At 41.1% G+C, this 26,054-nt stretch overlaps 1 protein-coding gene across 1 annotated transcript; it reads left to right on the top strand.

Annotated features, from left to right (window-relative positions):
- The first annotated feature begins 1,453 nt into the window (after positions 1-1,453).
- glrbb (glycine receptor, beta b) lies at positions 1,454-23,401 on the top strand. The gene is made up of 10 exons (XM_030794315.1): positions 1,454-1,504; positions 2,660-2,790; positions 8,409-8,515; positions 9,524-9,591; positions 11,565-11,791; positions 17,972-18,054; positions 18,806-18,946; positions 20,372-20,524; positions 21,154-21,443; positions 23,105-23,401. The coding sequence occupies exons 1-10, from the start codon at positions 1,454-1,456 to the stop codon at positions 23,399-23,401; spliced, it is 1,548 nt and encodes a 515-aa protein (XP_030650175.1).
- The last annotated feature ends 2,653 nt before the right edge of the window (positions 23,402-26,054 follow it).

The following is a 26,054-nucleotide window of genomic DNA, read 5'->3' as shown; positions in this document are numbered from 1 at the left end:
TAAAACAATTTTAGGGCTACGGGCAAACAGCCAAAGGAGAGAGCAGTGAGCTGAGAAATATGTGTGTGTGTTGGTGCGTGCGTGTGTGCATGTGTTTGTGTGCGTCTGTGTGTGCATGTGTTTGTGTGCGTCTGTGTATGTGTGTGTGTAATGAGTGAGAGAGGACATGCATGTGTGTCTGTATGCTTGTAGTCATGTGAGACAGAAGAAGTAAACATTTCTGTGTGTGTGTGTGTGTGCGTGAGTGTGTGTCTGTAATCACAGGAGAGGGAAGTGGCAGCCATGGCCTAAAGGCTAGAGAAGTGGGCTTGGGAAAGGTAGCAGGTTTGATCCCCTGGACTGGCAGGAAAAATGTGAAATGTGAAAAATGCGGGGGGAGTGAACATACAGCGCTTTCCCCTCCCTCAATATCTGCTGAAGTGCCCTTGAGCAAGGCATCTAACCCCCAACTCCTCCTCGGGCGTTGCGGCTGTGTGGCTGCCCACTGCTTCGATGGTCACTACCCAAATGTGTCTGTGTGTGCTCATTGTTCACTACTACTGTTTGTGTTCACTACTCTGATGGGTTAAATGCAGAGGCTGAATTTCCCACTGAGATGAATGAAGTATCTAAAAATTAAACTTTTGTTAAGGTTTTTAATAAGCAGTGTGTTGGTGAGGATAGTCCTGTCGGCAGAGAATGAGTATGTCTAGGTGTTTGGACTCTGGCTCTGATCTGCAGACAGAGGACTCCTTGTGGTAATCCATCTGAGCATTTCCTTAAGGCATCCCTGACATGCATGTCTGGTCTTACATTCTAATGTTAGACTTTTTACAGACTCTGGCGTTTTACTACAAACTTTACTAAACCTCTCATACTGTACTAATTCAATACACCACATTTTTAATATCTGATCTTTTTTTCTGTCTTGAAGACATTGTTTTATATGTCAATGCACAGTGTAATGTATTAGAGTTCGATATTTATAGACAGAGATCACATTAACAATTTAAAAACAATTTCTTTGGCACAATTACAAAAATCATTTGCTAATGCTAAAATCTCAAAGCTTGAGGTGATTAAACTTCAAAATTCAGATTAAAATTCAGATCTATTATAGCAGCTATTTTTTTTACTAAATGATGTTGTCAGCTCAGTTAGAGCACAATTCTCAGGACCTCCCCAGTGGCATTGATATGACGTCTACCAATGAAACTAAATCATTGTGTACTTGCTGTGTTTTTCTTTGACACCTGCTGAAAAGTGCTAAAAACCAAGGTCAAAGCTGCTCTTGCTATAGCATTGCTTCTTTTTAAGACCACAGATGTGTCTAGACTGGCAGTGGTAAAACATAGATACAACAGTACACAGCAAAGAGCAAAGAACAGACTCATCACAGCTCTGAGTGTCCTCGAGACATCTTCTTTTGGCAGACAGTACACACCTACTGTACTCCCTCTGACGGAGGGTGAGGATGTCCCCTGAGGAATCCTGGGAATGGCACCAGACTGATTTAGGGAAACAGGTGTCAGAATACATTTATAGGTTTCAGTTATAGTTTATGCTGTGGACTACTTGCATGTCCAGGATATTGTTCCAATTGAAAAACAGGTGCATTACTGGACACTTTTTGTTTTATCTGATGATTCTGTTTTTCGAGCTGGGCACAGTTCCTTGCTGGAACATCAGGAAGACGTATGTTATGACCTTGACTGAATCCACAGCCAGGGTCTAGCTGCCTGAGTTAAACATTACTGTTTTTCTTTCATCCATAATGAAAAGCAAACATACATTTTGAATCCTAATGATATAGGACATGAGTGATTTAAGTGTTACTCAACAATGGTTTAGCCAGGAGCCAGTAAAATCTTTTGAAATCTCTCTCAAAATCTCTGAAGACAGATAGCCAACAGTCATATAGTCACGCAGACTGTGATAGACTTACAGACACAGACAGACAGACATAACATACACAGACAAACAGACGCAGACAAACAGACTATGAGACAGACAAACAGATGCAGACAGGCAACCTGTGAGACAGACTAACAGTCGTGGATGGGCAGATAGACAAATGTCCCTGTAGATATTGCTGGGGGAATGTATGGCAAACGAAAAATTATCTATTGTATATTTCCTTGTTATTTGTTCATTAGAGAGTGTTTTCTTTGTCCAGCGTGTCAGGTGGGAAAGCATTTTGTATATTGAAATTGTACTTAAGCTTTGATTTCTTGAAATAAACCTCTGTTTCTGTCTAGCTAGTTTTAGCTTGCTAACAGCTAATTAGCCAGTGCTAGCTAGCATACTGACCAAGCTATCCAACACCTAGGACCTGAGCTTTTTCGCATTGGCCCTCTCTTCTTCAGACAGTGAAGTATAATCGAACTGACACTGTATAAGGTGTGACATGTGCTGTTGAGCCTGTAAGGTCCTATTTAAAGGTCATGCCTAAGAAACACTAAAGGTTGGGGAAGAGTGGCTGGTGGGTTCCTAACATGCACATGTACATATATACATGTACTCTCTCGCTCTCTCTGTCTCTCGCTCTCTCTCGCTCTCTCTCTCTCTCGATTCAGAGTTACATGATGCTACTACACTTACTATAGGTCTGGGGTACTGATAGCTAGGGAAGTCCGAACTACTCTAATGCTCTTTACTCATTTGTGCTCTGCTTTCTCAGGCTGTAAGGCTGAATGGTCTGAAGCTGGGTATTTTTCTGTTGGTACTCTGTCTGTGGATAGAAGATGGCTATACCAAAGAAAAATCTGCAAAGAAAGGAAAGAAGAAAGGAAAACAAGTCTACTGCCCTTCGTAAGTAAATCCTCCATAGGCTCAAACTGAGTTGTATCAGGGTAGGATACATTGTTATCCTTATAAATGCACGGACTGTGTTTCATGTGTATATTAGTCTGACTAGAACAATATAATTTTTGTTTTTCAAGAGATTTAATAATATACCTGAGCATGTAACAAGTAACAAGTTTGCTTCTGCATTTTAGCTGTGGTACTGCATTGTTTGTAATCTATGTATTAGTATGGGTAGTTATGTGGGAAAAAAAAAAATCTTTAAGCAGAGATTTCCAACTCCCCCAAATTTAAAAATAAAATAAAAATAATAAATCACACTGAATTGGGCCTCTTGAGATGTTTTGAACTTTGTGTGTTTTTCATTAGATTGTATAACCTCATAATTCTTTTTAAAAGATTTTGAAACAGTCTAAGTCCCCTTTTCTGCACATTTTATGACATTTGGATAACCCTCTGCCGTACCAGCCTGGTTCATCTTTTATCCTAAGATGGAACAAGAAAAGACGAAATGCAGCTTTGCCTTTTAACTGCAGCCAGGTGCTCCTGGTGTCAGTGAATAAAGAGCTGTTCATGGTTCCTGGACTCTTTATCTTCAGCTATCAGTGAAGATTTGGCAGACTGGAGCTGTACACAGAGTCCTGAATGTTGTCATGCTGGGAGTTCTTATGGTGCGAGGAGGGAATGCTAGTTTCCCCCTTTGCCACACCTATTAACCTATGCTGAACCTTTAGGAACAAGCCGTGCAGGGAGAGGAACCATCTGATGACGTTGCTGATGATGTTTTTGGCTAGACTATCGACTCCATGGGAACATGGTCAGAGATGATGGTGAAGTGTCAGCCACAGAGATGGAGAAAGGAGATGGCTTTTAAGGGTGTTTGCTTTTGGTCAGGTCAAAGGTAGCTCCCCCTTCTAATTCATAGCACTTATTTTTTGCCTGAGCAAAGAGGCAGGGCATGAAATGCACCACTGAACTGTGTCCTGATCCTGCTAATGTACTGAATCAGGTGGATGTGCCGTTGGGTGGAAGAGACACTTCATAATCTCAGGCACTTTGGTTCTGCTAGCATCAGCTTGTCCAGGAGAGGGGATCTTCAAAGACCTCCCTGTTGTCTCGCATCTTGAGGGGTCCATCAAGGAGTCCCACCTCTCGCTGCTGGAGTTCAGGCCGTCTAGGTTGGCCTTCAACTGTGCCATGGGCTGGAGAATGGTTTGGAAGGCTGTGCCATTTCTTCAATTGCCTATACTCAGTTCCCCAGCATAGCTTTCTCCCTGTGAAGTCAAGGGCCTTTCAGGCCCACCCACTTCTGAGCAGAGTGGGAGCTATCAGAGTGGGAGCACCAGGTCTACTGTTTCCTCTTTGGTGAGGAGGTCATGCTTGTGTATATGCTTTTTGGAGTTGCCCATTAATTGTGATGCTGATTGACTCCCCTGGTAACTCCAGGTCTGGGATGTCTGGAAGCCAGGATCTCCCCAGGATCTCCCCTTTCTATGTTGTTAATGCACGACATCTTTAAGCTTAAGCTCATGAAAGGCATGTTGTGCCTTGCTTTCCAACAATTGATGGTCTGAAATGCATTCAGAGGTGCAAAGCAAAGTTTTCCATGTTGTCCTGTTACGTCATCTTTCTTAGAACACTCTGCCACAAAAATGTCTCGTCAGGGCCCATAAACTCCACCATTGTCTCACTGTGCTGTAAGTGCCACAGGAGAAGGGCAAAGAAATTCCACAGAGATGGTAAGTGATGTAATTTACCCAGTGGATGTTTTATTAAAAGTTGAGGAACTGAAAGTGCAGCTTGGTGTTCAGTTTTGTTAGGAGTGGTGTTCAGTTTCATTGGCTCAGACCACTGTAGAGGGGGGAGAGAAGACAATAGGAGAAGAACTCACTCAAGCCTTCTGTCCATAAGAGCTTCACCCCTCTGCTAAACTTGCTCATCTTGTATGACAAACTTTAATGAGCAGACACACAGCTATGCCTCCTGACTGTGGCTAGATGCTGCTGGTCTCAGTGTGAGGGGACAGATTCTCACTCTCACTGTGTTCTCTCGAAACTGAGAGCTTTTAGAGCAGGGAAAATGCATTCAGCACAAGGAAATCTGCTGTCCTTACTGGCATCCTCAGTAAATCCGATCCTTTTTGTGACTTGCAATGCTTGACCACCATTATCAGAGACGTAATTGTTTTCACTGCTTATCAGATAGGAGGGACAGGAGGAAATGTTTGCAGCATATGAAGAAAGTTAATACAGCATTACAAAGATGCCACTGTAAAACACAAAACTTAGAGACCGCTCATCAGGTGTTTTGCTGTTTTCAAATCCTAACAGCAAAATTAATCTTGTAGAAACACTAACAATGAGATGAGTCATGGTTGGAGTCCAAGGAATGCCAGGATTTGGACCCTAGCTGTGATTCTGTGTGTGTGTGTGTGTGTGTGTGCGCGTGCGCGCGCGCGCGTGTGTGTGCGTGTGTATGTGTGTGTGTGTGTGTGTGTGTGTGTGTGTGTGTATAATGCCACTGTTGGAGAATAGTGTTATAGTTACTTCCCTAGTATTGCCTCAGTCACCTACTATGAAGTAATAAAATAATGATCCAGAATGAACGTCAAATGGCCACTCCAGTCATTTCTACAGTTCTGAGAGGTTATTGAAAAACCCACACAATTCTCCAGTATTATCGTTAATATCCATGTCTGCTTGTGGTAAGATGGCGGCTGTCAGGCTCGTCCAGGTACAAGCTCGGTTGATGTGTCTCTCACTTTTACTGGTGTCATTCGTACGGAAATCAACATGTGTACATCAAAATACAGCAGACTGGATCTGTTAAACATTTCGGAGAAATCGTATGGATTATTTGTCCCTCAACATCTTTCCATTCCTGATGAATTACAGACTAACGCCATGCCTGGGCGAATAAGTCTACCTGGGTATATACTGCCTACAGGTAGGAAAACCGGACGACAATATACTAGCACAATCTCCAGATTCAGAACGTGGCCCCACCGACCACCCTTGCCGGCTTTGCTAGATCCAACGTTAGATTGCTTAGGAATAAAATGGACGAACTTCTACTTTTGATCCAAACTAACTGGAATTACAAGGAATGCATTGCCATCTGCCATACTGAGACCCGGCTGGATCAACACAATCCTGATGCAGCTGTAACACCCCAAAGTTTACTATCCACCGAGCCGACAGGTCAGCTAAACTGTTGTTGAAATCTAAGGGTGGAGGCCTATGTTTCATGATTAATTAACGCTGGTGCATCAACTCCACCATAGTACAACAGTCCTGCTCCCCAGACCTTGAGTTCCTAACCATTATGTGCAGACCCTTCTACCTTCCAAGAGATTTTGAGATTTTGTTCTAACTGGTGTTTACATCCAACTGCAAGCTAATGCTAACACTGCCACTAGTAAACTAGCACACCACATATCCACAGTCGAAAGAACCCATCCAGACTCTACAATAATAGTTCTGGATGACTTCAACCACTGCAGTCTGTCTGATGAACTCCCTAACTATATTCAACAGGTGACATGTCCCACCAGAAAAGCTAAAACACTGGATCACTGCTATACAACAATCACGTCAGCTTACCGTGCCTTGCCTGCTAGGAAAGTCTGACCACGCAATTCTCCTTCTTGTCCTGGTGTATAAACTAAAACTCAGAACTGTTAAACCAAAGTCCAACACCGTAAAAATATGTTTCACAGATGTCATTGAAACTCTGAGAGGCTGCTTTGACTGCACTGTCTGGGACATCTTCAGAGACACGTGTAACAGCCCCGATGAGTACACAGACACAGTGGAGTCATACATCCGGTTTTGTGTGGACCAATACATCCCGACCAGAACCGTTATGTCATATGGTAACAGCAAACCCTGCACTACACAGCTAAGTCTGACTATACAAAAAGACTGGAACATCAACTCACTACCAGTGACCCCAGAGCAGTCTGGAAAAGCCTGAAGGAGATAAGAAACTACAAAAAGGGGCCCCCTCCACCATCAGACGAGGACCCTAGTCTCCCTGACAGGGAGTTTTACTGCACAATTTGACGATGTACACATCCCAGCACTCATCCCCTCTCCCCCTCCTTCCCTCACCCCTCCCTTTTCCACCCAGGAGGCTGAGCTTTTGTTTTCATAAAACAAAATAAAAGGAAAGCAGCGGGGCCAAACCAGCTCTCCCCAGCTATGCTTAGCTGTACAAAGCCATCATAGAGAGCAACGTTACATCATCTCTCACTGTCTGGTATTGGAGCTCAGACAGTCACACCAAGAGGAAACTGGAGTGGATTGTCACCAAAGCCTCCAACATAATTGGTTGTGACCTTCCCCCAGGCAATTCACTATATAGAAAGCGTACCTTTAACCATGCAGCTAAAATAACCAGTGACCCCTCCCACCCAGCCCACCACCTATTCCAGCTTCTCCCCTCTGGAAGGTGCTACAAGTCCATATCAACCAAAACCACTCGATTTAAGAACAGCTTCTTCCTAATAGCAATCAGAGCACTAAACACCCCTGGCTAGTCCCCCTTGCCACAGGACTCCTTTTGCTGATACGAATGTACTTTATGCACTGGACTGAACTCCGACCGGACTTATTTGCATGGGTACATCAATTGTTGTACCTCTGCCTATTGGGTACTTGATATGCTGGGGAACTGAACTGAACTGATCATAAGATTATATTTTCACTGTACATATTCTCACATTCATGTGTTTCCGTTTTGTGTGTGTGGTTGTTATTATTTATGGTGCCTGTATGCTTGTTTTCTCTCTCTCTCTTGTGCACTGGAACTGAGCTATCATGCTGTACCAAAACAATAACCACCAACACTGCTGCGAGGCAATAGTAAAAGTGTCTTCTATCTTATCTTGTATCTTGTGTTGTTGTGGTACAAACCTATTGATTTGGCCAGAATTTTGCTTTCACCTTTAGTAGACTCACCCAGCAACTCCAATACAACATGTGGACATGGCATTTAAAAACTCTGTCAGTTTTTGAGCTGAGATTGTGAGGATAAGAACGAGAGGTGTGTATCAGTGCCAATCATTGTTGTTCTTTGTGAGTCTGAGCCTGTAGGCCTTATCAGTGAAACATTGCCATCCCTGACAAAAGTCATTTCAGTCACAAGAAACAGGAGCCTTTTCTTTATTTTACTCAGATATTGATGAGCCCCACTATGCACACCCCCAGTGGTAAAGACAAAATCTCTGGTTCTTAATTAACTCACAGAAATATGTAAAGATCAAGACAAAGTATTGCTGTAGCAAATTGCTCTCAAGTCATGTACAACCACTGAAACACAAGGGGTGCGTTACCTGACATCAAGGCTGGTCGATTAGTCGTGATGGAAACAAGTGCACCTCGTGTTTGGTTACAAAGACATGCCCTATGGCCCTGTTTTGGCTTCCTGTGTCTCTCAAGTTACAATTCCCTTCCTTAAACGAATTGTCCTGTATGGAGAATAGGTCTTTTTTATTATGTTTTTGAAACTGTTATTATATGAGTAAATGATAAAAGTGGGGTCTTTCCATGTATTAGCTGATTGTTTCCGCTGCACTTATGCCTGGTTTGGTTTTTCACTGCTCCTGTGCTTGCTCTCTGCAGGCAGCTCTCCTCAGAGGACCTAGCGCGGGTTCCTGCTAACTCCACAAGTAACATCCTCAACAGGCTCCTCATCAGCTATGACCCCAGGATCAGGCCCAACTTCAAAGGTCTGTGTCTGTTCCCTGTTCAGTCCATGCATCTCTCATGCTGTCTGACCTCAACTCAGCTGTGCTTGTGTTTTAAATATATATTCTATTTAGTAGATGTTACTATGTTACTATTTAGTAGATGTTGAGCTCTTCAAGCAACTAATTTTCTCAAAATTCCAAATTTAATCTGTTTTTTTTCCCAATAGAATGAGTGCACACATAAACATCATGATCTGAACTGAGTTTTCTAAATATACTGAGAGACTCACCATGACGGTAGAATCCCTGAGGCCTTTATACTCCCCCTGGTTTAATGTACCATGTGTGTGTGTCTAGATCTGTCATTAGTGTGGTAGGAGGGTTATATTCCCTCTGGTTTAATGTACTATGTATTTATCTAGATCTGTCATTGGTGTGGTAGGAGGGTTATATTCCCTCTGGTTTAATGTACTGTGTGTTTATTTAGATCTGTCATTGGTGTGGTAGGAGGGTTATATTCCCCCTGGTTTAATGTACTGTGTGTCTATCTAGATCTGACATTGGTGTGGTAGGAGGGTTGTATTCCACCTGGTTTAATGTACTGTGTGTCTATCTAGATCTGTCATTGGTGTGGTAGGTTACAGAGCCTCCGCCTGAATTAATGTTATTACTTCTTATTGGCAGCCATCTGCTTCATCACACAAGATGAACACACTCATGGCATTCTTTTTAAGTCAGCATTAGAAACCTGGATATAGGAGCCCTGGTGGATCCAGAACCATAGTTCTCAGCTTTTTCTATTGACAGTCTATTTTAATAATATCAAATATATTAATACATTAATAACTAGTAATATCGTTTGAATAATGATGGCATACTTTCCATATGCATACCAATATTATGAACAGCCACAGGGTTCGTTACAGAGGATCTCTGCGCCATTATCTCAAAGAATTTGATAAAACCTCTATGTTTAATATGAAGCCCATTGTCTTTTCACAAACTATCTGCTTGTTAAAAGACTAAAGTGTGCATCTGTATGTATAGGTATTCCAGTTGAAGATCGGGTCAACATATTTATCAACAGCTTCGGCTCTATACAGGAAACCACTATGGTAAGGCCTTTTTTCTCGCTCAGTCACAATCAGATTTTAATTAGTATTGCATTGAGATTGTGTGGAATTACCCTCCCTTCAGCTTATACAGGAGATGTAATTTTACTGTAGACATAGCCATGATAGGGAGCTACATTTTTTCTGGCATTTTCCCAATGTTCGTAATTCTGATGCAGTGCTACAGGCCATGTTGAGAGAATAGACTGAGATGAAGGTCAAAGCAGTTTCTAAGTGAACACTCTTTAATAACTTACTTTGTGTCCACATCTGTCACAGAGACTAGCCAAAGCACACCACACTGTTATATTTTCTTCAGTTTATTCAAAACCCTGATGATTGAATTGCATTTTGATGGATACAGCTTGGTGACAGAAATCTCTGGTCTATTAGAGATGTGTCCTAACCTGTCTGTTCTGCCTCTTCGTGTGCTCTCCACACACCAAGTTAACTTTCCACTCAGCCAGTGATACTGAACTGAAATCAACAGTCTATCATAAAATGTAAAATGTGGCTGCTACAAAAACTTTAGAAACTGATTTTTTCACTGATCAGTGAAATGTTTTGCCCCAAATAAATTTTCAGATCAGAAAATTTGTTTATTTATTTATTTATTTATTTATATAATCAGTAATCTGACTGATTATATATTATTTATATAATCAGTCAGATTAGTGTAGTAGTGTGTTGAAGTTGTGAAATAAGGTAATTCCATCTCTGTTGACCACACAGCTTATTTTGGCTTGAGCCCATCTTCACGCATGCAGAACTCAGAAGCTGTTCCCTAACTCTTTGCAAACACCTAAGACCATAAACACAGTGTTTGAAAAGTCTGTGATCCACATCAACTTCAAATTTTTATTACCCAGTTCAATCTGAGGGGAATTTCAACAACCCTGTGGCACGTGGTGTCAACAGAGGATTATATCATCACTGAGAGAGATTGCATTCTCAGAGATGACATGTCTGAAACACACACACACACACACACTAGGGCACAGCTGGGGAGTCTGCTTTTTGATTTGGTGGCTCATCGGTCTTCATGAAATTCTTTCAGAACTCAGAGCCAGCAGCAGTGGCCAAACAGCTGGTCTAATTATGTCATTTTAAAGCGCTGTTATCAGTTACCAGGGCTAGAATGATCGAGCAGGGTTATTCCCCTGTGCAGGCACACACAATGGATATCTCAGTGGAGGCTGTCAGATAGCTCACATCACACATCTCTGATGGTGCTGACAGTCAGAAATGTAAATATGGGCAGTGTTGTGTCACTTCTGAATGGCCTTGATCCTAAATATTAAATACATAATGCAGGCCCAATAATTCTACACAGAGTATTGTTTTTTTGTTTTTTTTTTGGAAAACATCACAAATACATCAGGAGAAACAATGGGGGTCTCACAACTGCACTCGGCTCAGCTTTTCTGTCAGTCTCACATCGTTTGTAGAGGGGTATGAAAAGTGACATGGAAGCCAAGGAGTCATACGTGGTTGTCGTGACAACCACTGGTGCTGTTATTTAAGCCTGGCACCATATCTTACAGTTCACGTAATATTAGGACAGATCCCAGGTGCACTGTAAATGAGCTGCTCAATGAAAAGCAAGACAATGGGAAAGTTTGAGAAAAGTCTGAAGTTAGAAACACATCTTTGTCAAATGTGCATTTGAAACAATCCATAATTTATTTTATTGCAGGTCCTTTTCCTTTTCCAGAGGACTGGACATCTGAAAACCATTCAGAAATAAACAAACAAACAAACAAACAAAAAAAATAAACAGTTATTTAAAAAATTATTAAACAAAAAGAGGAGAAACTTGATTCAGATCTTAGTGGTGACACATTCGTGACAAGAGGGTTAGAGAAAGATGGAGACAGAAACCTTGTAACTGGTAGTGTAACTGCCTTTGTATGTGTCAATAGTGTTGATACATGTAAATGACGTCATAAATCTGACTGTGAGTGTGTGTTTAACAGGATTACCGAGTCAACATCTTCCTGAGGCAGCGCTGGAATGACCCCAGGCTCAAGCTTCCCCAGGACTTCAAATCAGACTCCCTCACCGTTGATCCCAAAATGTTCAAATGCCTGTGGAAACCAGACCTCTTCTTTGCCAATGAGAAGAGTGCTAATTTCCATGATGTTACACAGGAGAACATCTTGCTCTTCATCTTCCGAAATGGAGATGTCCTCATCAGCATGAGGTAAGCATTGTTCTCAATTCCATTTTTTTTCTCCTTTTTTTTTTTTTTGAGATTACCATCACTAAGCCACAACATGTAGAATGCCTTTAGTATGTGAAAAAAAAAATTCCCATGAAGTGACCATGAAATTAGTATTGTACATGCAGGTAGTACAGGTTGAGTATCTGAACCTTAACTGAAGTGCCTGGGATCACAAGTGCTTGGGATTTTGGATTTTTTTGGATTTTGGAATACTGTATTTGAGTATACATAAAGATATCTTGGCACCAACAGATAGTCAGAGTCCCACATGGGCAAATGAGGTCAGTTGTAGAATTTTCCACTTGTAGCGTCATGGCGGCACTCAAAGTTTTGGATTTTAGAACATTTCGGATTTCGGATTTTCGGATTAGGGATGCTCAACCTGTATGTAGCTAATGCCGAATAGAATTACTATCAATTTTCAACCTCAATTAAGCCCCTTTCACACATGCACTGCAACCCTAAAATAATCGGGATTCTAACTGGAGGGGCTGTATGTGTGAACACAAATGTCCAAATCAGTCGAATCGGATTCTAAACGGTGTTTATTCTACCAGCCCCTAGTACAAACTCCGTTTTCTCTTCATTTGGGTCCATGTGTGAATAGAACAGATTATAATGCAGAGTATGCACAGCGAGCAAGTGAGCGTGTTGATGCCATTTCTAACACGTGACTGGCGCGAAACCAGAAGAATGCAAACATCTGAGGGTGAAGAAAGGTCCTCATTTACACGAGGACGCCAACGAAAATTTCGAACTGGAAAGACGATGAGATTCGGGAACTTCCGTTAGTAAGGGCCGATGCCGAAATCGTCAGACAAGAGTCGGTAGCCTCGTCGGCTTTTTTGATGTGTTGTAAAGAAAGCACTGTGGTTTTTGCAGAATACTTTTTGCGGCATGTCCTGCCTCCTGCATGCTCTACCCAGGTGCCACCCCTTGCGTAAACCAAACGGAGTATTTTGAGTACGTGAGAACGCGTCTGACACTGACAGTCTCCTGATGTGTGCTACATGTGTGAAAGCGCAACTTCGGACAAAACGCGAACCTGATTCTGCAGACATAGTGCGTAGTGCATATGTGAAAATGGCTTTACAGTCACTTTGAGCAGTATTTTCTTTCATTTGTTTACTCAACCATGATATATAACATTACAAAACACAAATCTATGTTTTTTTTCTGCATCACTAGTGAATTTCAACATTATAGTTACAGAACGTTTTCCTTACCGGAGAATCGTGCGTTTTAAACGTGTCTGGGATTGAACCATGCCCATGCAGTGTTTGGCAGTGGCAGGACCGTTTATTTTTGTGTGTGTGTGCGAGTGTGTGCGTGCGTGTGCATGTGTGTGTGGGCGTGTGTGTAAGTAGGCTAAGTAAGTAAAATGTATTTGTATAGCGCTTTTCACAGACGTAAGTCACAAGTGCTTTACAAGAGCATTATACAACATAAAAAACATATGAAGTGACCACCCGTGCCTGTGTGTATGTGTACGTGCTTATGTCTGTGTGTGTGTGTGTGTGTGCGTGTGTGTGTGTGTGCGTGTGTGAGTGTGTGTGCGTGCATGTGTGTGTGTGCGTGTGTATGCAAATGTGTGTCTGTGTGCACACGTGCCTGTGTATGTATGTGTCTGCGTGCATTGTGTGTATGTGTGTGTGTGCATGTATGTGTGTTCTTGTATGTGTGTGTGTGTGTGTGTGTTTGTGCGTGTTTGCCTGTGTGTGTGTGTCTGTGCGTACATGTTCCTTTCAGGCTTTGGAAACTTCTAAGGACGCAGTGAAATTAGAGACAAAGTGATCTGTCTACTACCAGGCTCTGCCTTTCCCTTCACAAACCAAACTCTGCCTCTAGCCTTTCCCCTCACAGACCAAATTCTGCCTTCTGAAATTTCATGTCTTTTAACGCTCACTCCCTTGGCAGGAACAGACTCACCCTATCTGTCAGTTCTCTTTGTGATAGCTGTTTATCATGCTGAGCGAAGCAGAATTTTCCAATCTTTAGCAGCATCTCTTTTCCACTCTGCTGAAACACCAGCAGCCTCAGTTTGTTAACATTTTCCCCTGATTTGTTAAATGTTTGAAAGCACAGAAAGATTTACTCAGTCTATACAAACCCTAGACTATGAGGCAAAGCAATATGACAGGTTATGCTGAAAGCCTGCGCAGTGTGTCCTGTACAGTGGTCCAGTCAAGCAGTCCTGTCTATGCTGATAAGATCTAATGTACCACACATACTCACTCAGTTCTGAATCAGAAGTGTGTTTTAAAGGCATTATGTTTTCCTTTCTTATTTCAGGAGCATTTATTTCCATGTTCCAGAGATTTTTCCATTCCAATCCTGACTCAGTCCCAGCTGGGTGGTCCACCCAAACCTTCCTCCCATCCGGGCATTTACCCACAATGCCTTGCTATGCTCTCCTTGCATGTGTGTGGCAGAGGATTAAAGCTTTAGAGAGACCCTATCAGTAATGAAACTGAAGCAAAGAGGTGTTTATATCTCTGCTCCTCTCTGCACTCTCTGTCTATTTCTTGGGCTCTCTTTTATCTTTTTTTTCTTTGTCTTTCTCTTTCTTTGTACTTCCCTGCATGGCTGTGTATAATGCCATTGCATTAAGGGAGACGACATGCTTTGGCAGTTAAAGCTTAGTTGAGTATGTTTAAGAGTTGGCCATGTGTCGAGCAGTCTGAATGTGTGTGCCAAATCCTGAGCGGTGCAAGAGAGGGGTTCTGGGTGGTTGTGAGGAAGGATGAAAGAGGTTCTGTAAAACTGTAAAAATAACATTAGCATTCAGCTCTGTCAGTTACTATGACCCACACGACATGACACAGTTCTTTAAAATCATGCGGAAAAGCTTCAGGTTTTCCTAACAAAGAGGGTTTGTATGAAGAATTTATCCAAAAGTCGAAAGCTGTATCTTATGTTGGTGTCATGTTGGTGTTAGAAATGAGAGACACAAGAGTAAGGTCTTTAATGACAGCTGTCTTGGCTTTCACATGCTGCTGAGTAGATTGTGTGTGATGTGGTTTTTCAAGTATTCAAGTATTTTCAAGTATTCTATTTGCACAGTCAATGATAAGTAGAGCTGGAGAAGATAATTTATGATGCATTGCGGTGTGAAAATTAAAGATTCTGAAAGATGCAGAAAAACAAGGTAATCTATTTTTAAAAAGTTGTAATTAAATAACATACATGCCAGAGTGCTGTTTTTATTGTAAATAAAGTAGGCTAAGTAACTAAAAAGTACCCCCCCCCCCCTTCCTGGATACTACATTTATCACTTGTGCCTGGTGTGATTGGAAACATGGTGGAGGGAGAGCAACAAATCCAGCAGCCAGAGATTAAAAACGTACCCAATATCTTAAAAGCAGATGTTTTGACACATTTTGGTTTTTATGAAATATGGACAAAAACAAGCTTGACAAAACATATGGCGTGTGTAAGACTTGCCGAGCCAGGATTAAATACTTCAGTGATACAACAAATATATTTGTTGTATTGCCGAAGTATTTAATCTTGGCAATCCTCGAGGAATCACATCACCTGGTTCCGCCCTGAGCTAAATGTGGCAAACCCCAAGTATGTAGCTGCTAATCAGCCAACCAGCCAACCGAACTCCGAAAGGGCAAAGAATATTACCCAAGCTATTGCATCATTCATTGCAAAGGATCTCCGTCCATATTTGGTCGTGGAAAACACAGGCTTTCTCCTCCTTCGCCATACCTTGAAGCAAGCAGTGGCAGTTCTAGCTTGTATGGCACCCTGGGGAACCCCTCCTTCACCCCATGCCAGCAGAAAAAAAGCACCGTTCTGCACTATCTGTAGTTTTTAGGAATGTAACAATACCAAAAACTCAGGGTACGATAATACCACAGTAAAAAGTCCACGATACGATATTTATCACAAAATTAAAGAACAAAGAAAAATTATGATTTGAAAAAAGTCCTTTATTAAATAATGTTGGATTTTCTTGTGATTTTACAAGTAAACGAACCGCGCTTGGAGAAAAGCTTTATTTGGTGGTGGTGGAACCCGACAGCAAGTCCGCTTGCGCCGCAGCTTAACTCAGAGAACTGTTACCGTGATCAGCCTTTTATATCATGAAGCAAACAGACAATAGGTGTACAACGTTGCTTGATGCAAATCAGAATCTAGGTGTTAATGCTAAATTCTCCTTTTGTCTGTGAGGGCTGCCATTCGTCCATTACCGGTTGTATTTTGCCTTAATCAATTGCTCTTGGCTCCAACAGTAACGCGGCGCCAAAGGTGTGAAGCTTTCTTTGTATCTATGGTAATAAGACCATCAGGTTAAACAGCTCTCCTATCACGAAACATGTCTGTTCAGATGTCACTATAATCTTACAATAATAAATCAGCATCTTTTATCTATATAAAATTTTATTTATATAAAATTTTCCCTGTAACTGAAAGTGCTTCTTCTTTAGCCGCTAAAGCGACTTTCATCTTCAGGTATGGCATGCACGCATTTGTGTGTGTGTGTGTTTTTTGTTGTTGTTTTGTTTATAAATACTGTATCTCGCTCTCTCTCTCTCTACATATATATATATATATATTTATAAAGTTGATTGCCAATGACAGCCTGTGATGGCCAGTTAGCAAATTGAGGCTACCATGATCCTCTATACATTCTGATGGTTTGTTAATTCAGACAATGATTTGGCTTAGGCGAACATAACACCTGGTAAATCCGTTAGCAACAGTCTTTACAAACAACAGCAATTCCATACCACTTAACGGCAATCTTGCCGAAGTGTCTTAATCAGTACGGAGGTATATTAGCGAAATAACCATGTAATATCCTGGTAGTGTTAGGCTTGGTGGAAGAGGCTGGATGCATGTGCAGGTTACTTTATTTAAGTCAAATAAGGTTACAAAACTTACAAACTGAAGAACTGGCAAACAGAATAGAAATCCTCCACAGAACAGCAAACAACGCAAGACAAAGAAACAGGAAAACCGAACCGAACTGAACCTAATGGGGCTAAACCAAAAGGAGACTAAACTAAAGGGACCAACAGGACTGAACCAAAAACCAAGTGCACAACAGAACCAAAACTGGCCACTAGAGGGGGAAGAAACACAAGAACAAAAGAGACAGGGCGTGACAGGTAGATATCATCACAGTCCCACAACGGTATTGAGACATTTTTTTTTATTTCGATATCACAAAATTAGATGTATCGTTACATCCCTAGTAATTTTTATTCAGCCTTTTGAAAGAACACGTATAAATAATCATAATATATAAACCTGTATAAATATAGAAATATATAGAAATATACACAAAAATATGCATTTGTGTGGATTTGGCACTTGAGCATCAATACATTACTAATCCCCAACACTGTCAACCAAGAGTCAAGACTAAACCAAATCACCTTGTTGGTGTGTAGACCAGCAGCGCCGGAAAAGTGTGTGTGTTGGGGGGGGGGGGGGTGTTGGGGGGTGACCCAGACCTGTAGAAGGGTCTGGGGGCATCCTACCCTGGAGAAAATTTTCTTAATTCTGGCAGCTAAATGCACCATTTTCCCGCAGAAATGGAAAACCTAAAGGCAGTGGGGTTACCAGGATGTTATAGCATATGCTACATTCCTACTTCTCAACTTCTAATTTGATGCAATCAAAACTGTGAAAACACAGACACTGGAGCTGGAGAACTGGAGCACCAGCGGGACAGGAACATATTTTCAGCGTCTAGGGTAGCCTACTTTAGATGGAATTACAAAGAAATTGTGTTTTACAATCAAGTAATCTCTGTTGGTCACTCCGATCTCCCAAATCAACAAAATACATCGCACATCGCCAGTGTACACTTTGCCCTTCTTCTTAAACATTATCATGTTGCATACCTTGCAGTCTAGACATAAGATTGGCTGGTGGTATGGATTGACATCATAACTGGGAGTCAAACATTAATCCTAAAATAATGTGGATTGGGCTGGCTATGAGTTCCCTCACTTAGTGAGAACTTGTTTCTTCTTACTCTCATCCTCTCTCTCTCTCTCTCTCTCTCTCTCTCTCTCTCTCTCTCTCTCTGTTTTTTTGGAACAGATTGCATATTTAAAATGTCTTGCAAATCAAGTTGCATTCCAGTGTGTATGTTCTTGTTTTTCAGGTTGTCAGTCACTCTGTCCTGTTTTTCAGGTTGTCAGTCACTTTATCCTGTCCCCTGGACCTGACGCTCTTCCCCATGGACACTCAGAGATGCAAGATGCAGCTTGAGAGCTGTGAGTGAACATCACTTACTGAGGCAGAAACCTAACTTTATATGAAACACGAATTAATAAAGTATATTTTAATGCATGCTAGTGTAGCCTAAAATCTACAGCTGTGTACATGAGGAAACAACGAGAGCAGTTCTACTTCAACGTTAAAGTATATTCTGCTCCCAGAACTTCTTGTAACAGTGTGTCTAACACAGTCATCAGAACACTGTCTATGTTTTAACAATGTGAGACACAGTCATCAGAACACAGTCTGTGTTTTAACAGAGTGTGAAACAGTCATCAGAACACAGTGTATGCTTCAACAGAGTGCGACACACAGTCACCAGAACACAGTCTATGTTTTAACAGAGTGTGAGACACAGTAATCAGAACGCTGTGTGTATGATTTAACAGAGTGTGAGACACAGTCATCAGAAGACAGTCTATGTTTTAACAGAGTGTGAGACACAATCAGAACAGTGTATGCTTTAACAGAGTGCAAAACACAGTCATCAGAACAGAAGCGTATGATTTAACAGAGTGTGAGACGCAGTCATCAGAATACAGTGTATGTTTTAACAGAGCGTGAGATACAGTCATCAGAACGCCAAGCTAATTGTAGTCATTTGCATCATAGAGCATAACAAAAATGATGTGATTTTCACAAGATAAAAGTTCACTGTGTCTGTTTTTTGTGAATGTGTATTTCTGTGTGTGTGTGTGTGTGTGTGTGTGTGACTGTTTAATTGTGCACCGTTGTGTGCGTGTGTAGTTGGTTACACTACAGATGACCTGCAATTCATGTGGCAGTCTGGTGACCCTGTACAGATGGATGAAATTGCCCTGCCCCAGTTTGACATCAAACAGGAAGATATTGAGTATGGCAACTGCACTAAATACTATGCAGGAACAGGTAAGATAGAAGCACATTCGTTTTCATCACACTGAAACATAGTATGAAAGACAGTAACACAGAAACACACATATCACTTCTTATGAAATCTTTATACTGATAAACAAATCATCTGTTCCTTTACAAAAAAAAAAAAGACAACTGAAATTTTACTGTTATACACATGCATAATTATCATCCAACAGCACAGAACTGTGTAAATATTATGGTTTTTACACAGTAGATACAAAAATATCAGTTATCGAATGCCAGTCAGGCCCTACATGTGTTTTTATGCTATCTGCATTTGGCAAAAAATGAAAATGGAAATGTGTGAGAAAATACGAAAGATGGATTTGCATACAGAAATCGCATGAGAAAGACAAATTAGAATAGGAAAATTGTGTGAGAAAGTAAAAATTGAATAGGATGTGAGAAAACAAAAATGTACTGGTGTTTTGTCACTGGAAAATCCAACCAAAGTTCATTTGCTAAATTTAATATACCACAAAACTTGTGAATGAAAACTACGCTTGGGCTAATTTCCAGATCTTCACGATTAAGCTTGAGGAGCTAGCTCTCACTCTTTCTCTCTCTCATTGTTTATTTAACTCACAGAGAAGAATTTAAGAAGTCCTAATTGATCAGCGTGAATACTCAGAATCTGAGTGGATTTTACTGGACCTCCACCAGTAATCCCTTATCTTCATAGGGAATGCAAGCCTGACTATCTCCCTGTTGTGCTCCACTGATACACAGCTTAAAGGAAATATTTGAAAACTTCACAAATGGTGACAGCTTTGAAATAACACCCTCTAAAGTTTTTTTTTTTTAAAGAATTTACAATACAGTTTCTGGTGTACTGGAAGGATCTAAAGGCTGACATCAGAGAACAGTTTAAAATGCCCATTAATGAATAGCCACGACATTAATATGGAAAAGACTCCACATCTAGCTAACCTGGCAAGTTCCTCAGCAGCAGAGGCAGCCACTCTCATTGCTGCATAGAGCTACAGACACCCAGATCGAAGAGTCATGTTAAAGTGTTTAGAAATCCTAAAACCTGAAAGCAGCTAAATGACTTAAACCCAGTGGAATGGGCTTTAGAATCTATACAGCGTTGTTTTCAGCCCAGTATGAATTCAGTATCAGTAAGTGCCCTGCCATACAGCAGTAAATGGAATGATGTTTGTAAATACAAAGTCAAATTTGTTGTGTATTGTATTTAGCATTTGTAATTAACGTTTGTATTGTGTGTTTAGTATTTGGATTTGGTATTTGTGCTCAGTATTTGTATTATGTATTGTATTTAACACTTGTTTTTAGTATTTGTGCTGTATACTGTCTTTAGTAATGAGCTGTGTTCTTACTTACTTTTATTATTGTCGTGTTCTATCACATGACCTGTCATATTCTATCACATGACCTGTGACCTATGTTTCATAGGTTACTACACTTGTGTGGAGGTCATCTTCACGCTGCGGAGGCAGGTGGGGTTTTACATGATGGGTGTGTATGCCCCCACCTTGCTTATTGTTGTCCTCTCCTGGCTCTCTTTCTGGATCAACCCGGATGCCAGTGCTGCCCGTGTCCCTCTGGGTACAAATCTCACATCGCACACAGTCTGTCCAGTGGTCACTTCAGCCTTCCAGTTCCATCTACCCCTGTGTGGCACAGATAAACACCTCAACTTTAGACACTTCACGAGCAATTAAATTCCCTTTTGTGTAAATTCCCTTTTGTTAGGGTGGTACTTCAGTGTCCTGTGTCACTGTAAGAAGACGTGGTCAAAGTTGTGTGTTGAAAAATGGGATGGTCCCATTGGTGCAAACACTGTCATCATTACCATCAATACCATTCTGTGTCTGCTGTGCTGCATCTGTCCGTGTCTGTGTCAGGCCAAACTCATTAGGTCATGTTGCCTGAAGAACTCACCCATTTCAGAATGCCACTGTCTTTGGGACCGTCTCAGGTCAGTTCCCATGTATTTACACTAACCTGCATTTCACTTTATTATTTTACCATAAAACATGATTTTATGGAGACAAACAGACCACGATAGATTTCACATCTATGTGTATCTTCTTCATCTATAAAGTACAGATGCATGCGTGTGCGCCTATGTTGGACTGAAACACAAATGTACTTGTAGGTGAAACACTGAATAACACTTTTGAACATTAACACAGTTTTCAACCTTAATAAATGAGCCTGACATTGGTCTGCAGGGATCCTATCTGTTCTGTCCCTGTCATCTGAGTGCACGTCGCTGGCATCTGAGCTGCCCAAGGTCTCCTACGTTAAAGCCATTGACATCTGGCTTATTGCCTGTCTCCTGTTTGGCTTTGCCTCTCTGGTCGAGTATGCTGTGGTCCAGGTGATTCTCAACAGCCCCAAATGCATAGAGGCTGAAAAGGCAAAGATAGCCACCAAGGAGAAGGCAGAAGGCAAGACCCCGTCCAAGAACAATACCATCAATGGCACAGGAGGCACGCCCATACATGTTAGCACTTTGCAGGTCAGTGTCACAATGGCTGCTGCTATTACTATAACTGTATGTTCTCTTAGGATATATGTTATTGAGTTTTGATGCAAGATATTCTCTGTAAATGTTTGTGGGTATTCCACTTTATTCTCCCCCACTCGCAGATGGTTAGCACTTTGTAGCTTTATAAGTTTTATAACTGCATAATTGCAGGTAGGTAGGTAAGTCTTATGACCTCTGTTAATGGTTTTTATTTATTTATTTATTTATTTTGTCCGGCCCTGGGATGCCTCACTGGTTTGAAAGATCATGAAGGTGTGATGTTTTTGGCATGTATTAGAATTGGTCACTTCACCAATTTCCTTTCCTTTCCTGATAATGATATGAAGCTCAGGTACATGACCAGTGTTTGGAGTAGTTTGGAGTACTACTAGTCTTGAATAATTTGTAAAATAATGAGATAAGTGATGTTTGCATCATGGAGTGAGCTGGGGCACACAGGCTGCAGAGTACCTCACATGTAAAATGTATTCATTGCTGGTATAATATACAAGAGCAGACAGTGTGTGTCTTCAGTAAGATCAGTACCCCTCGGCAAGACTTGTCATATGCTTGTGTCAAATGTCAAAGAAGTCATTGACATAGCCCAGAAGATTTGTAGTTTATGTGATTTCTCGTGTTATTTCAGACACATGATTCATGTTTTCATCACTGCAGATGTCTTTGCACCTGCAAAACCACATAGTACAACTGGGTTGCACCCTTTGTGGGTCTCCTCCACTGAAAACCTCCATCTTTTGGTTATTCCTTCAGATGTCAGACCAAATACTTGGCATTTGAAAAACGAAAAAAAAAAGACAGAACTGGAAGACATCTATTATGTGTATAGATGACTGTCACTTATGGGGTGGTTTTCTGTTTGCCTCCCCATCCTCAGTGAACCTTAGACAATATCATACACAAAAAACCCAGAGGGGCCATTTCTATGACACAGGAACGTTTGGCACCACCAACCATACCTTGCTCAAAGATGTTCCAGGCACTGCTTTCCATCTGTTCTAAGATTCAGTTGAACAGTGACTTGAACTGTTTTTCTGAACCAGATGGTGTGTCTATAAACTGGTCAATGAGTTTGAGAGAGTCTCCTCCTCCGAGGAAGGCTTTTCTAGTTGCAGTGTTCCTCTTTCATTTTAGCCACGTTTAAAAGTGTATTTTGCACAGGGTTTATGTGTGGGAATCGCACTTGACCACAGATGTCAAGTGTAGCAGAGAGCTTCATGGTGGAAACACTTTTACAGGTCTATATGCCCCACTGTGCCATCCATCAATACACACAGGGTAAATGGTCTAGGCAAGTTGGCAAAGCTCCATCAGAAATCACTCATAACTGGAGAGAGAGAAAGAGAGAGAGAGAGAGAGAGGAGAGGGGTGTCACAGCACTCCCTTCTCCCTCTTTCCCTTTGAAGATGCCAGATTTTCTCATCATTTTCCTCTGCTATATATGGGTGATGTGATTTTCTCTGTGTATTTGATCTCTTCCTCACTTGCTTAGCATGACTGGAGTTGATAGGTGACCAGAGTAGAATGGGAAAATCTTCAATGTTGTAGGTGAGACAAACTCCACCATATGCTGGGCCCCACTGCTTGCCAGGGTCTGACCCCGCCTCTCTGTTTCTCTCATTTTCTCTGTCCAGGTGGCAGAGACTAGATGTAAAAAGGTGTGTACCTCCAAATCTGATCTGCGCTCTAATGACTTCAGCATTGTGGGCTCGCTGCCACGAGACTTTGAGCTGTCAAACTTTGACTGCTACGGGAAGCCCATTGAGGTGGGTAATGCGCTGGGCAAATCTCAAGCCAAGAACAACAAGAAGCCACCGCCCCCCAAACCTGTTATCCCATCAGCAGCTAAGCGCATTGACCTGTACTCACGTGCTCTCTTTCCATTCTCTTTCCTGTTCTTCAACGTCATCTACTGGTCAGTGTATTTGTGATCCTCAGTTGTTCGTTATGGTTCACACTTCATCCACACACTGGTCAAAAAGATTGAAATCAAAGAAGTCACAGCATGCTTAGCTGCTGAAATACAAACTATGGTCACAAAACAACAAAACTGTTTTGAGAAAATTAATCAAACGTGAGCATGTAAATACATTCCAATGCATTCTGCTGTGTTGTAGCATATGCTGTTATAACTGGATATTGACACTCTGATAAATAGAAACCTCAGATGCTGTTATAACGGGATGTTAATATCAAATGCTTTGATTAGAGAAAAAAAAAGAAAGAAAACTCAGATGTTCATTGTTTGTTTCCAAACAGCACTTGTTTCAAAAAAACTGAGCTGCTCACCTCTGTCCCTCCGTTTCCTTTTTCTACAATCACAAAAGTATAGAGCAGTGAGAGAGGAGGAGTTTTCAACAAAACAATGTCTTTGATACCATCACTCTTTTGTACATAACCAGACCATTTTGCTTTTTTAGCATTCGAATGAGATACTATTCACAAAAAGAAAAAAAAGAAGCAAAATGGAATTTAAATATAAAATTTCTTCTATTTACTCAGCACATGTAATGGCAAATTGTAATTAGCTTGCATGTTGATATAAGTAAATGCATATATCTGAATATGAACTTACTCTACCTAAAGTATTGTGTTTATTTTTATTTCTGGTGCTGCTTTTGAAATGATAATTCACTTGTTGGCCTTGTTTGAGGAATTATGACACTGCCATAGGAACTGTAACCTTTATATGATCTTCCACTGGACCTTGGCCAAATGTTACATGTTTAAAATTGGAATATGATACAGTCTCTCCTGTGTTTGTGAAACTGACCAATCAATAAAATGTCCAATGGCTTAAATACCCAAATAATGTTGTTCAATGTGGCTCTTAATGGAACTGAATGTATTTTGGTCTATACCCATACAACACACACCATCATCATGAGGATAGAAAAAAGGCCCAAATGTCTGTGAGTCACGATCTGTATCAGTGAGTGCTAGATTGTGCATAATTGTGCCCATCCCAATTCACAGTCCCAGGAAGTCCCAGTCTCAGTTTTACCAGATGATTGCTAAATTACCATCATGCAGTTAATGGTGTTGGTGCTGAAGCTCCCTGCTGGATAATTGATCTCAAGAGTGGCTGGCCTGACATGGAAGTGCTGTGTAGAAACATACACTACACAGCTGTTTTTGAGCAAATGCCCGACTCACACTGCTCCCAAACATTTATTACTCAGTGATACATGCTGACAAATTGACCTTGAAACATCATTGCCTTATTGCCCTACACGTTTGAAAATCTGTGTGCTGTTTTACAAAGTGTTTGTGACGGACACATCCACGGTAAGACAAATTGCCCATACAAACAAGGCACCCCACGGCTGTTTTTAGTACAGAAAGGATGGAGGAGAGAGCTTGTCTTTGGCTGTATGATTTAGCTCTTTTTTTCTGAGGTTATTCTTTGTGTTCGCATCTGTACTTATGCATTATGCATTTCAAATGTGTAGAGCGGGTACCATGGCAACAGACAGTGAGCCAGAGCCTTGGTCCTGCTGAGGTATTGTGGTTTGATGGAGCTGCCACCTGTCTGAGAGCTGAACAAAGAAAGAACAGGTCTTCTGAGCATTTTTGAAATGTACTACAACACACAGTAATGTACATGCTATTCTTGATTTTATAGTTAATAATTAATAACTATTCATCCATATGCTGATAGTGTAACCTATACCCCAGTCTCCAAAAAGCTGTTCATAGTCACAGTCTTAAAAGTTAAAATGCAGACACCTATACAGGTGAGTTGAAGATAATTGTAAAATTGCATGGAGATAGAAACTAAAGAATCAAAACTGCTATATCAACTGATTTTTTTCAGTTGTAATGTAATATAGCAGATGTGTATGTGTGTGTCCTCTATTTACGACATGACAATGATCATAATGCTCTCAAGAGCCCTCTAGGGGTGTTTTCCATTTTCCGTCATTCACATATTCATTACAAACAAAGTTCATTAACATTGTTAGGGTTTCCTCTGAACAATGCCAGCAAGAAACAGACTCATTTGCTATCTAGTAACAAATTATAAATGCATATCCACAAACATAAAAGACACCAAAGCGTGACTAATGTTAAATGTTAATCTGCATGCAATCATTTCACACATAACCGAGCATGCGGCCTTCCACACCTCCTAAAGTGTTAACAGGATGTGACCCAGACCTGTTGGCTGTTACATGCAGTGTTGGAGAACAGAGAATATACTCTCAGATGTTCTTTTTTTCCCCCTGTTACCTTGGCATCTCTGGCTGTAGTTACAGCACCTCTGTCACGGAACAAGGCATTATCAGCTTGACGGGATACTTCACTGCAACAGAAAAGGCTGTTAAATGCATGAGCAGCACAGAGAAAGTATCACCGAAATAGCAGCCTGTTTTTCTGCCAAAGCTTCATTTACAGCATTAAAGACAAATGATCTACACTCATATATTTGATGATACTAAGTGATGATAATCAAACAAAAAAGAAAAACAATAGACACAAAAACCTGAAGTGAGCGCAGAATTAAGGACACACACACACACACACACACTCTCACACATACCCACGTCAACACACGAACAGAAGCGAAGCGTTTGTGTGCCT

This window comes from Chanos chanos, chromosome 1 (assembly GCF_902362185.1).
Source record: "Chanos chanos chromosome 1, fChaCha1.1, whole genome shotgun sequence".
Taxonomy (NCBI): Eukaryota; Metazoa; Chordata; class Actinopteri; order Gonorynchiformes; family Chanidae; genus Chanos; species Chanos chanos.
This window is presented reverse-complemented; position numbering and strand designations above follow the sequence as displayed.